This window comes from Tachypleus tridentatus, chromosome 13 (assembly GCF_004210375.1).
Source record: "Tachypleus tridentatus isolate NWPU-2018 chromosome 13, ASM421037v1, whole genome shotgun sequence".
Lineage (NCBI taxonomy): Eukaryota > Metazoa > Arthropoda > Merostomata > Xiphosura > Limulidae > Tachypleus > Tachypleus tridentatus.
Window position 1 is genome coordinate 171,473,798 of NC_134837.1, and position 13,219 is coordinate 171,487,016.

At 33.6% G+C, this 13,219-nt stretch overlaps 1 protein-coding gene across 9 annotated transcripts in view; it reads left to right on the forward strand.

Annotated features, from left to right (window-relative positions):
- LOC143238063 (ARF GTPase-activating protein GIT2-like) overlaps positions 1-13,219 on the forward strand; it is a 72,023-nt gene that overhangs the window by 42,168 nt on the left and 16,636 nt on the right. For 7 of the 9 annotated variants that reach the window (XR_013020393.1, XR_013020394.1, XM_076477984.1 and 4 more), the window contains 2 exons: positions 8,464-8,642; positions 9,741-9,947. Coding sequence is in view for 7 of the 9 variants with exons in the window: in XM_076477984.1 (XP_076334099.1) it covers positions 8,464-8,642; positions 9,741-9,947 (386 nt within the window). In the remaining 2 variants the exon portion in view is untranslated. The remainder of the gene's footprint in view (positions 1-8,463; positions 8,643-9,740; positions 9,948-13,219) is intronic. The other 2 variants (XM_076477989.1, XM_076477988.1) reach the window with 1 other exon arrangement.

Here is a 13,219-nt window from a genome sequence, read left to right on the forward strand (position 1 = left end):
AGATCACTTCAGTGGGCTCTAAATGAATAATGGATCCTTTCTCAGGATTTTCTTTCCACCCTTATCTCCCTTCTTCCTTCCTTGTGAAAAGTGTTGCATTACATCTTCCTTCTTTCTCAACATTGTCTTGTGATGGTTCATTTGGACAATTCTATAGTGATGGCACATAACCACAGTGGGGTACCTGGTCCAGAAGCATGTGTTTTTGAACATTGGATGTATTATACTCGGCACAAGCACATCATTTGTCTTATTGCATGTCATCTGCTGGGTGCTTTCAATCTGGTTGTGAATTGTATTTTTCACCCCGACCAGATATATCCCATGGAGTTGGCATTATATCCCATCATGTTCATGGATCCTTGTCATTGGTGGGGTTTTCTTAATGTGGGTGTCTTTTCTACTGCCCTCATCAACAAATTACACCTCTTTTGGTCATTTGTACCTCTTGGCTCGGCATGGCCAAGCGTGTTAAGGTGTGCGACTCGTAATCTGAGGGCGTGGGTTTGGATCCCCGTTGCACCAAACATGCTCGCCCTTTCAGCCTTGGGGGCATTATAATGTGAAGGTCAACCTCACTATTCGTTGGTAAAAGAGTAGCCCAAGAGTTGGCGGTGGGTGGTGATGACTAGCTGCCTTCCCTCTAGTCTTACATTGCTAAATTAGGGTCGGCTAGCACAGATAGCCCTCGAGTAGCTTTGTGCGAAATTCAAAAACAAACAAAAAACAAACATTTGTACCTCATTTATAGGCTTTGGCAGTAGATTCCTTCAGCCAGGATTGGTCACATAAATATCAATTAGTTTATCAAGTGATTTCTCTTGTCCACTTCACTCCTTCTTGAGTTCTTCTGAATGCTTCTTTTTAAATAGCTCAATCTTGGTTTCCAAGTTTACAGTGACTGCTCCTCTTCCTGTTTCTCTTCCACTTTTTCTCTTTGTTCTTCATCAACCTTGATCACATGTCCAATATCCCTACTTTCACATCCTGTATCTTCACACCTGGCTTTTCTCTAGTTCTTCATGAGATGATTTAGTTTTATATGGTGAGTCACTTTCTTGTTAGCTAGTTCTATCTGTCCATCTTCTATGGAGAAGTACCAATGCAAGTGGAAACTATACAACAGTTGGTTTATTACCAGGGAGTTTCTCTCTGATAAACTTACCGTGACACATGTAGTAGAATTTCTCACCAGGCTCTTGGACTGTGGGTCTTTGGTCTCCTTGTTTTTTCAGTTATTTGGAAGCCTTATCCCATTACTTTTGTTTTTCCCAATACCTTAGTGTCTTTACTTCCTCTGTTCTTATCAAGCTCATGCATTCCTTTCAGATTGATGTTTCACGTACCCTTTATTACCCTACCTATCTTCTCCTTTATCAAGATTGTTTCTTTGTCCCAAAGACCTTGGCAGCTTGGGGGTAGAAGTTCTTCCTTTTCTCCAATTTTGCTCCTTCTATTTTCTATCCTTACTCTTGGCTGCAGCCAAACAGATTTTTGTGTCTGGTCATAGCTCTTCATTGTTTTATAGCCCATACTGTTACCTTCCAGGGTACACTTTCCTCACTCTTTATCTCCTGATCCCCTTAATCTTTTTGTGATATTTTACTTTCTGCCCATAACAATTGGGTCTGCTTTTGGTACAGTTGGCCTATTCCTCCCTCCATCCATCCTCTTGGACTTTGTTCCAGGTGTCCTCCCACCAGATCCAACACTTCACTTTTTTCTTGCTTCTTGTCTTCATTGCCCAATGAATGATATTCTGCAATTTGGCATGTGGACCACTTCCAGTATGTTCATCTCCCACTATTTCTATTATATCCCTATTTTTCCTTCATCAAGGTTTCATTTACCTCCTCTGGTCATTCTTAAGACTTCAGCAACTCTCACTGGTAAGTTTTTGTTCATACTTTCTTTCATGCAGGGGCTTTTATCTACTTTTTATAACAGAAAACACTTTGTGGTGAGTGATGCCTGACTAGGTATTCTTTAAATTTCCACTGTACAGGAGTGTTGACTTGTCTTTATCTTCCTTGGTTTTGCACATTCACCATGGAGATAGGGTGTTCCACAAGATTGCTTAATGGTGAACAATCTTGCAATATATATCTCAGAATGGCTGGTACGGGTATTAACACTTTTACTGATAAGGAGAGAACAACATTTTGACCTTCCTAGGTCATCTTCAGGTTAAGAAAAAGAAAGTGTTTGAATGTGACCGTTGGTGGACACGTCTTAGGGACTAGAGTATAAACAGGTGCTGGATTGTAGGGAGCGATGCAGGTGGATGTTAGGTTATTAATTAGTATAGGTATGAAGGTGTTTCTTTATATTGGTTTAGTTTTGATTTTAGTTGCTGTATAACTAGGGCTTTTTTGATTTTGCATTTGTTTATATTTATTTCCCTACTTAATATCTGGGTGTTTTCTGTGGTTATGTTGTGTTTATTTGATTTGAAGTGTTCAAAAACATGTGAGGGTGTGTTTTTTTTGTTCTTTGAATAGAGTTTTCATTTTTCTGCTTGTTTCTTCAATATAGAAATTGTGGCTGTTGTTGCATTGTATTTTATAAATTATGTTGGTGTTATGTTTGTCAGTGTAATTTTTACACAGTATGGACCTTAGTTTTGTACCTGGTTTTTGAATGAATTTGGCATTTACTGGAATGTTGTGTTTTGTTATAAGTTTTTCCAGATGTTGCAAAGATATGGTATGCAGCAGTATAAGGTTTTGTAGTTTGTTCTATCTTGGTATTTATTGTTGTTTGTTTGTTTGTTGTTGGTTTAGGTGTGCATGTATAATTTTTTCCATGGTTTTTTTGAGGAAATTTGTTGATGTTAATGAAGTGTCGTTTCATTTTGTTGATTTCATCGTTAATTTTATCAGGTGAGCATAGTGTTGTGGGTGCATTTATTTGGTTTCTTAATATGTTGAGTTTTTATTTCATGTGCTGAGGGTACCATGGAATGTATAATCCAGTATGGGTGATTTTTCTGCAGATTTCTATTTTGAATTGTGTATCAGTTTTAGTGATTTTGAGGTTAAGAAATGCTATTTGGTTAGTTTTTTCCTGTTCACAGGTGAACTTTAATGTTGGGGTGTAGAGTTGATATGATTGAAAAAACTAAGTGTGTGTTGTGTAGATGTGAATCCAGCAATTGTATCATCAACATACCTGTACCAGTATGGTGGTGGGTGTAAGGCTGAATTGATTGCTTGTGATTCAATCTCTGTCATAAAAATGTTGGCTAGAACTGCTGACATGGGATTCCCCATACTTAGGCCATTTATTTGTAGGTAGTTTTGTTGATAGTGAATTCTATAAGGGTTGCTAATTGGTTGCTGGGGGTGTGTATTAATGGGTTGGGGTTTTGGATATAAAGTTCTAAAGCTATCTTGCAGGCTTCAGTTGTTAGGACTTTTATGAAGAGGTAGATTCCATCAAAACTGGACATTAAGGCTTTATGATTCAGTTGATTAAGAAGTTGTGGTGTGTGTGAGTTGGCCTTTTGTAGGTAAGAATAAATGTTTTCTGAGATTGTGTTGGTTTTTTCATTTGTAGTAGTATTTTGTTTAACTGGTTTTCATGTGTTTTTGTTAGATTTGTTCAGTAATTTAAATTTGTTTTTATCTGACAAGATGTTCGTTTTTGAATTATTCATTTGTGTTCATTATAACTATAGCATTGCCTTTATTGCTTTTAGAATTTTGATGTTGTTGTCTTGTTTTAAGTTGTTTGTAGAATTAACATCTTTTGGTGTGATGTTGTTTTTTAGATTTCTTTTCTGTGAAAAAACTAACCAAATAGCATTCCTTAACCTTAAAATCACTAGAACTGATACACAATTCAAAACAGAAATCTACAGAAAAATCACCCATACTGGATTATACATTTCCTGGGACTCAGCACATGAAATGAAACAAAAACTCAACGTATTAAGAAACCAAATAAACAAAGCCACAAAGCCATGCTCACCCAATAAAATTAACAATGAAATCAACAAAATAAAACAACACTTCATTAATATCAACAAATTCCCTTCAAAAACCATGGACAAAATTATATGCACACACCTAGATCAACAACAAAGAAATGATAATAAAACCTAAGAAACAACAAACTACAAAACCTTACATGGCTGCATACCATATATTTCAGACATCAACAAAAAAAAATAACAAACATTTGGACGCAGCTAATAACAAAACACATCAAATTTATTCAGAAACCAGGTACAAAACGAATGTCCATACTATGTAAAAATAAAAATTACACTGACAAATGCAACACCAATATAATTTATAAACTACAATGCAATGACTTCTATATTGGAGAAACAAGCAGTAAAATGGAAACTAGATTTAAAGAAGACAAAGAAAAAAACACCTTCACACGTTTTTGAACACTGCAAATCAGATAAACACAACATAACCATACAAAGAAACACCTTTATACCAATACTAATTAATAACCTAACATCCATGTGCAATGCCCCCTACAGTCCAGTACGCGTTTATACTCTTGTCCCTAGACGTGTCCGTCAACGGTCACATTCAAACACTCTCTGTTTCTTCACCTGAAGATGACCTAGGAAGGTCTAAACGTTGTTCTTTCCTCGTTAGTAAAAGCGTTAATACCCATACCAGCCATTCTGAGATATATTTTTATTTCAAGTGGGTTTCTTGTTATCAAGAATCTTGCAATATTTTGCTTGATAAACATACCTGTCCCTAACTGTGTACCACCCATAAACTACATGGGTAATGCAGATAGAGATTGCTGCCCATCCCTGCCATGCCTAGAGTAAATAACTTGGTATAACTTGCTTTTCAAAATAAGGTTTCATGGTCACTATTGCATTATCTCCAATGATGAAATTCCATTGGACTTTCCGCTGCATTGTCATGCTCATTCTTTAAGTAGAGTATGGGAGTTTTTCCCACTTTCCAGTTCCAAGCTGCAGAGGTGGTTGACCATAGAGGGACTCTGCTGGTTGTTCCATACAAAAAAAAATTAGTTAGAGAGTAGGGCATCAGTGTTCTGTAGATGTAGGTGATTAATATCTTCAATGCCTTTCTACTTGTATTAACCAGTACAACAAAGTGAGATGTAAGAATGCAGTTCACCCCTTTGACTGGGAATCCTGATCTTACTTTCATACCTTATGAAGAGGTTTTGGATTAAAGTTGACCAATCAGTGTAAGTCCTTATGTGGATTTAGGTTGTTTATCTTCCTCCCTTGGTTTCTTCTGTCACAACAGTAATATGTGGGATTGTTCTGCTTCTGTCCTTGACTATACCCCATTCTCTTCTTAAAGGGATGTTATTGCCATTTGGATAGTCCCTGGCTGTGCCCATGGTTGGGGAAAGTGATTGCATACAATAGATGTCCTCTTTATACCAGATGACAATTCTCCAAATGATAGATTGGTGATGATTCTCATGTTATATCAAAAAAATGGTGCAGATCTTAATCACTGATTCTTGAGTTTTAGGTGAAGATGTTATGAGCCTTGTCCTACCATTGCTTGGATGCTGGTTGTCTGTGAAGAGGTTTTTGGATGCAGTTGACTTACTGAGTATGGTCCTCTGTGCTTAAGCTGCTCTACACCTCTCAATTTCTGCCCTTATGTATTACACACACTACATATGGATAATGAGTATACCTGGCTCAGAAGTGGAGTGGCTCCCATCTTCAGATCTGAATCTTTCATTTTCATGGGTATTCTGCAAACACTTTCAGGGAGTACTTCTGCTGTTCTGTTGCACCAGTCCCTCCTCATTTCAATGTGGGATTTTTTCTAATCTTGTGAGAGGAGGTAAGTACTGTATCAGAACTTATAATTTTCGTACACTGGAAATGTATTTCCAATAGGTACTTATGTCCATTCATACATTTTTCCTCTCCATTCTTCTTTCATACTAATATTTTCTGTCAAATTTCAGTGTGATAGTTTGGTACAGAATGTAGAGGGAGTCATGTATATCATGTGAGCATGTCATGCTCCTATTGATGAGAAGATAATGCGTGATCATTTGTGTGAGAGACGTGTTGGTCTTGCAATTCCAATAGAGGGGGAGCAGAAGGCTTTTAACATGCACAAAGAAAAGTTTGTATGTAGAAGTATCACTGAACAGAAATAGTTAATCTTGCAAGAGGAGGTCAGTAACCAATCAGAAATGCTTTTTCAGTATAGGAAACTTATAATGTTTGAACGGTTACTCTAGAATAGTAAGGTTTTCGTTTCAACTTTTAATTTCATTAAAGAGCTTCTTGGTATTGAATGTGTAAAACTTTTATAATAGCTTCTCTGAAGTACTTAGCAGTACCCAGTGTGATTGGTAAACAGGTATGATGACAAACAGCATTAACCCATAAGTATGCTGTAATTTGTATATTTTATGTATATCTCACAGAAGTAAAAGTATGCAGTTTTAACCCTCTTTTATATTTTCCTAGCTTTTCTGCTCATGTCAGGATGGTCCAGCATGGCCTGATGGTTACTGCACTGTAATCTCAATGTGAGAGTTATGAATTCAAATCTACATCCCACCAAATATACTTTCCGTTTAAGCTGTGGGGTCTTTATAATGTGTTGGTTTATCCCACTATTTGGTGGTGGAAGAGTAGCTCAACAGTTGGTGGTGGGTGATGGTGACTGCCTGTCTTCTTTCTAAGTCTTTCACTGCTTAATTAGGATTGGCTAATGCAGATAACCATTGTGTAGCTTTGTGGAAAATTTAAACCAAACCATGTCATGCCATTTTACAGAGTTGCATTTAAAATTTAATCAAACGACTTTATTACCCCTGTATGTCAATAAAGTTAGCATCAGTGTGTAGTTTGATTCAAATATTTATATTATCTGAGATTTAGTTTATTAATTTCAAAAGAAAATGCTTTAAAAAACTTCTAAATTTTCATGTCTTTGTGTCATGTGATGCATTTGTGTTTTAAAATTTTCTCTTAGTTTGTATAACTTCAGTATTATTGCTACTATATTCTGACTTATCCCAGACACTTTTTAAACAATTCCAAGGTCAAATTTACAGGTTCAACAGTTAACATGTTAACTTTTTCCCATAGTGAGAAAAATGTTCTCAGTCTTTGGCAGAAGTCCTGCCTGTTTATACTTATCTTCCAAGAAGCTTTCAAACCCTTGTGCAGTTATTTGAAATGCATGTTTAAGCTCAATAGCAGTGGTCTTTTTGAAATTGACACAAGAGACATTAGATAGTATAGGATTTGGTTCAATGCTTATTGGAAAGGAAATTGATACTCACAGCATTAGACTACTTTTTCTACTTTATGTAACGTAGTTATAAAACCAGTTAAATTATAATGAAACTTTGTAGAACGGATGGCAATTGCCTGTTGTGGAGACACAAATGTGGAGGATGACATTTCGAAAGTCTTCTGTCTTTTGTCTCCACAACAGGCAGTTGCTGTCCATTATGCAAAGTTTCATCATGAATACTCTCCCTAAACAATCTGTCAAAGAATACAGTTAAGTTATAGTTGTTTTTGGATAATTGATTTTAGTGATTAATGTATTATTTAGGTTTAAAAATGCAGATTTAAAATGTACATTATTTTTCCATTCAACCTTTCATTCTAAAAGAAATAAAATGTTGTTCATTTTGTTGCATAGTTTTCAAAATTTTATATTGTTGTACATGGATGATTTTTCTATGGTTTTGTTAGAGGAGAGAAAATAACAGATAAAGTATAAACTTTTGTTATTCATTAAGGAAGTTAAAAGGATAGAGGTTAAGCAAATGAAATAAGAAACTGTTAGGTGAAAAGAAGTATTTTTATTCTTAACATTAAAATCAACTTGATTAACTCAGTAAAGGCTTTGCAAATTCACTAACAAATTTTATTATATATAATTCACTAAAAAAATATAACTTTTGTGTACAAAGACTTTTTTAATGCTTTCTTAACACTTGCCAGATTTTGTGAAGATAGAATATATACATTCATAGTTATAGTGTGTATATTTTCATGTGTATTTATTGGGTAAAAGCAAGCCAAATTATACGAACCCAACTCTTTAGATTTAAATACGTGTTGTGGCTTTTTATGTTTTATGTAACTTGTAGACAAATTCAGTACCATGCATAGAGAATATTGAGATTTTAAATCTGCAATGCCATTATATTTTTCTCTACTAATAGTTATGAACTTCTGTGTCAGCTAATTTTTGTAAGTTTAGGAATTAGACTTATTTCAGTAGACCCACATACAGTTTTTATGTAGATTTTAAGTGGAATTATACCAGTTTAAAATTAAAAGGAAAAGTTTTAATTTTTTTCAAGTAACTCTTCAGTTTTTTGAAATTGATAAAAAAAAAGACTTTTATTGTCATTCATTCAGATATTATTTAGTAAGATTCTTGATTTTTACTGTATGCATAAGAACTGTTTCATAAGCTTTAAATTTCTATTTTTATTACTGCTCAGCACCTGACCTGAGACCAGTCTTATGTTCAGGAAACACAAAAATTGATAGTGCTGTATCTGAAGAAATGGGCAACTTAAGTGATGATGAGCCTCTTTATGATAGTGTAGCTTCAGATGATGAGAGTATGGAAGGAAACCACAAGTCTTTGGTGGAACAAAAAGTGATGACAAACACTGACGTAAATGCTTACATAGATGTGTATTCTAGCAGTAAAATTGTCAACTCGGATTTACTGTAATAATAAGTTAGGTTATAAAGAAATTGCAATGAAATGGGTTATTTTGATAATGTTTATAACAAAGTTTACTGTAGAATGAAAAATAACTAGTACTGGTGTGAATTTAATGCTTTTAACTTGGAACTGCAGATTTAGTGCTTTTTAGCAGTTAAATATGTGTATTGTATGATATATATTGAGGTTAAAAAAAAACACTGAAAATGATTGTCTTAAAAACAGCTTGCCTTGTTAAAGGAATAAATTTTTCCAGAGGCACATAGAGAATTGCAAGCTTTGTTTAAAAAAGGTTGGATCTGTTGCATGATATTTAAAAACCACATTCTATTGTATACCTAAATTGCATGATTTGCAAATTAGCAATACTTTTATTTCTGTTATTTCTTTCTACTTCAATAATATTAGATTATCAGTTTAAAAAATGCGTGTCAGTTTGGTGAAAACTGAGAGGATCAGTGGATATTTCCCAAGTAGGTGGTGCTCATTAGTGGCACTTGTTGTCTGCTGACTTGAGAGTAATGGAAATCATTTTGATAACCTTGTATAATAGTTTTGAAGCACTTAAGGTGACCTTGTACAATATCTAAACTTTACTGAATGAAGCTTGTGATTCTTATGCTTCTGGTGAAAATTAGTTTGAGTCTTTCTTTATAATCACCCTGTACAAGTAATATACATGTCCTGTCATTTACAAAACCTTGTTTGATGAAAAGGTCACAGATTGTACAGCATCTATGTGCAACAGAAAATTGTCATGCATTGTAGATTGTTTGTAATACATTTTCAACCTAAAATGAAAATGTTTACTGTACTTGCTGCATGATTACAAACCTAAGCTGGTCACCTTTGTAGCAGATGAATTTTTCTGCTTGTAAACATGTGAGTATATGTAGTTTTAATCTTCAATTTCTAGCATGAGATATTTTTTCTTAATCTTCTCTTTCTTAGTAAAAATGCAATAACTGAAAAGGTTTTTTTTTTTTTTTGCTTGAATGAAGTGAAGGGCACCTAAATGTTCCTTCCTTTTTGCATGGCATCCAGCTTGTAATAGGCCCTCCACAAGAAACCTTTACCCAGGTAGAGTCAGGATCTGAGCCGGTAAGTAAAGGGTCTGTTTCTGCTCTTCTGGTCAAGCCCACAGATTTGATCACAGAACAGATAAAAGATGATCGTGATGTCTCTGAACTGGCAGAAGCAGTTTGTCAGAAGAGTGAGAAGAGAATAATTAGTACTCGAGATAGACCAGAGGTAAGATGAGAGGTTAACATGTGACCATTTAGGTATTCTAATATTCTGTAACAGTTGTAACACTTAGTAGGTGGTTGAAGAGTACTGAAAGTTTTGTGTTTCACTAAATTCCAGTCAAAATGATTTTGTATTACTTTCATAACAAATAAAATTCAAGTTCACTTGTGTATGTGATTCCTTACTATTATTGGTATATTTTCTGTGGTGTTAAATGTCTGTAATATTAAATTTTAGTGAAATGAGCAGTGCCTGTTTTGTTTTCATTCTCAGTCTGCAAACAGTTTTCCAGTTTTTAAAAATTTTGAATAAAGATTTTAACTTCTGGTGATATCTGCTATAAAGAAGTAAATTTCCTACCCTAATCCTATACCATACAAAACATAATAGTGGCTGCATATTTTGTGCTATAAAAGATCTGGTTCCTCAGCTCTATAAAGCTGTTTTCTTCATTTTTTAGTGAGTTTTGTCTGTGGAAATGTCCAAGGCAGACTCACTGAGTTTACTTAGCTATGTAACTTAACTAAATATTGTACTTATCTGAATATGAAAACACCTACTACAGGGTGTTTGGAAAGTCACTGTGCACTTGTATATTTATTAACAGACTAAACTGCACAGCGACTTTCCGAACACCCTGTATATTGTGTAAGAGGAACAGAGTGTACCTGAACCACATATTGGTATCCAAACATTGAGAGTCAAGTTCTTTTGAGCAGTAAAGCAATTTTTTTTAGTTAAGTAAGTTGAGCACTTTATCAAAGTCTATTTCATTTTACTCAAAAATGAGCATAGGAAACAGTGACACACTTCTGTATTCCACACAGTTCCCAGAACTTGGTCTCAGTGATTGGGTGTAAAAAGAAATAACCCACCAACCATGTCATTGAACTTTCTGACAAATATAAAACTTCAACAAGTAATGCTTGTTTTATGTATTTTAAGATCTGAACTGATTTTAGGTATGTTATAATAATTTATTTGAACATGGAATCATAATCATAATGAGAATATCTTCATCTGTTTACTAGTAGTTAGCAGCTGTATGTGCTGTAACATAGTAACTTGGGTTAAACCAAATCTTCTAGCAGTACAAATGAAGGTTAGTCTTATATTTTCATGTGAAAAGTATAAAAATAAAAAATGTAATTTTTTTTATGAATAGTTTGTAGTTTTTCCCCCAAGATTGTGTATAATAATAGTTGGATTAAGATGCCTTATTCTATAATTTTGTCATTTGCTTAAAACGTTATGTTAAAGGAGATGTTAAAAATTAAAGAAACAGTAGTTCAGTAATTCCAAATTAATTGAATAAGGTAGTTTTAATCAGCACATATTGTGTCGTATGAAAAGCATGTATAAAAAGACGTCTGTAATTTTGCTGTGTCAGCCTTTAATTTACTCATTAGGGGATATAAAAATATTTTAAAGGAAGAAACAGGTTTTACCTATTTATAACCATATGATATACACCATGTTTATTATACACAGATGTGTTTAACAAGTGTGAAAATGTATTCCTTCAAACTAAATAAATGGACTGATGTATCTCTTTTTCTTTTTTTTAAATACTCACTGTAAAGCAAGTAATTGCTTATGTTATGGAGAATTTAGAAATATATTAAAACATGTATTAATTACCTTTCAATATATATATAACTAAACATACTGTACAAAACATTTGTTTTAGCTCTGTTTACTTGCAGTAATATAATATAGAGTTTTAAAATTTGCTGTGGATGCAGTCATTTATTATGGAAACTTCTGTAAATTACATGTAACTGTAATGGATTTGAAACAATCAGGTGTGTAAGTTTGCTATTTCTTATATGCATCTTATATTACCATAGTGAAGCTAATTTAAATTTAAATTTTTCTGTATTTTTTATTAATATTGTATGTAAAAACCCAAAGATTTTTACATCTCCTTTTTTATGTGTAAAAATAAGAATGACCTGTAAAATCTTATAAATAAGCATGATTCTTATTTTATGCAAATACAACATGAATTGCAACATGAAAATAAAGATTCATATAGCATGACTGTCAAGTGTTAATTGTAAGTAACTAGGATTTGTTTACATCATTGATTTATATGCTTTATTATATTAAAAACATCTAATACAAATTTGTTAAAAAAACCTTTGAGGTTGTTTTGCATTCTTATGAAATGTTATTCAAGGAAACATAAAAGAAGCTTAAAAATGTGTATAGAGTATGCAAGCTTTGGTTAATTCTTAGATATGTGTTGCTGTGGGAAGGATTCCCTATATCTTACATGGTTTATTGATGTATTAAGCTTCCCTAATGATTACATGTATGTAAAAATTTTCTTTGGATTTTTTTAGAAATAGAAATTTGTTTGTTGATTTATTTTTCCCTAGTTTCACAGTTATGGTGTTTTTATTTTTTATGAATGTATTAGTTATTGATCTACTATTTTGTTGTAAGTTAATAGGAAACTTAAGAAGTGTATGTTAATTAAGTAGAATCACATACCAAATACATAGGTTAATTAGTGAAGTTGAGAGAGGTCATCGGCTGTTTGGGAAATTAATACTTGGAATGGGTGCAGTATTTTATCACTTTCTATCTAGTCTGTACAAGTCCATTTAGTATTATTGAAAACTTCATAATACAGTATTTAAAGAACAATTTCATTCAGGACCAAAAATGCTGTTAGGATTTCAAACGTTCCAAAACTAATGTATACAAGAAATTTGTTGTGATGTCACTGCATTCAAGGGTGGTCACTTGTAAGTGACACCATATGTGGGAGTGTGTGGGTGTTTGGGAAAGTGGTCATGTATCACCTCTCATAATATTTATAGTGTTATGCTTCTTATGAGTTTTCACAGAACTATAACCTCAATGTTTATTTATGAACTGTATAATTTAATATCAGTCATTCTGTTAATTATAAATATATGGGAAAAGTGGGTCCAAATATAAGCAGGTTAACAATTTGGCCATAGTTGAATTGGGCCATCTATGAAAGATTGTGGTGTAGGTGCTATTCTGTGCACTGACTGTAAAACTTGTATAAAGTTTCTGGTATATTAATAGCTATTAATATTAAGAGATATTGAATGAATCCATACCAGAGGTTAAAGTCCTTTGGTCAGCAAGCTAAAAGTCCTCCTCTGGGACAGCAGTAAGTCTGCAGATTTACAACTCCAAAATAAGGGGTTTGATTCCCATTGGTAGACACAACAGGTAGCCTGATGTGGCCTTGCTATAAGACAAAAAAAGAACACAAACTCAAACTAAAATGT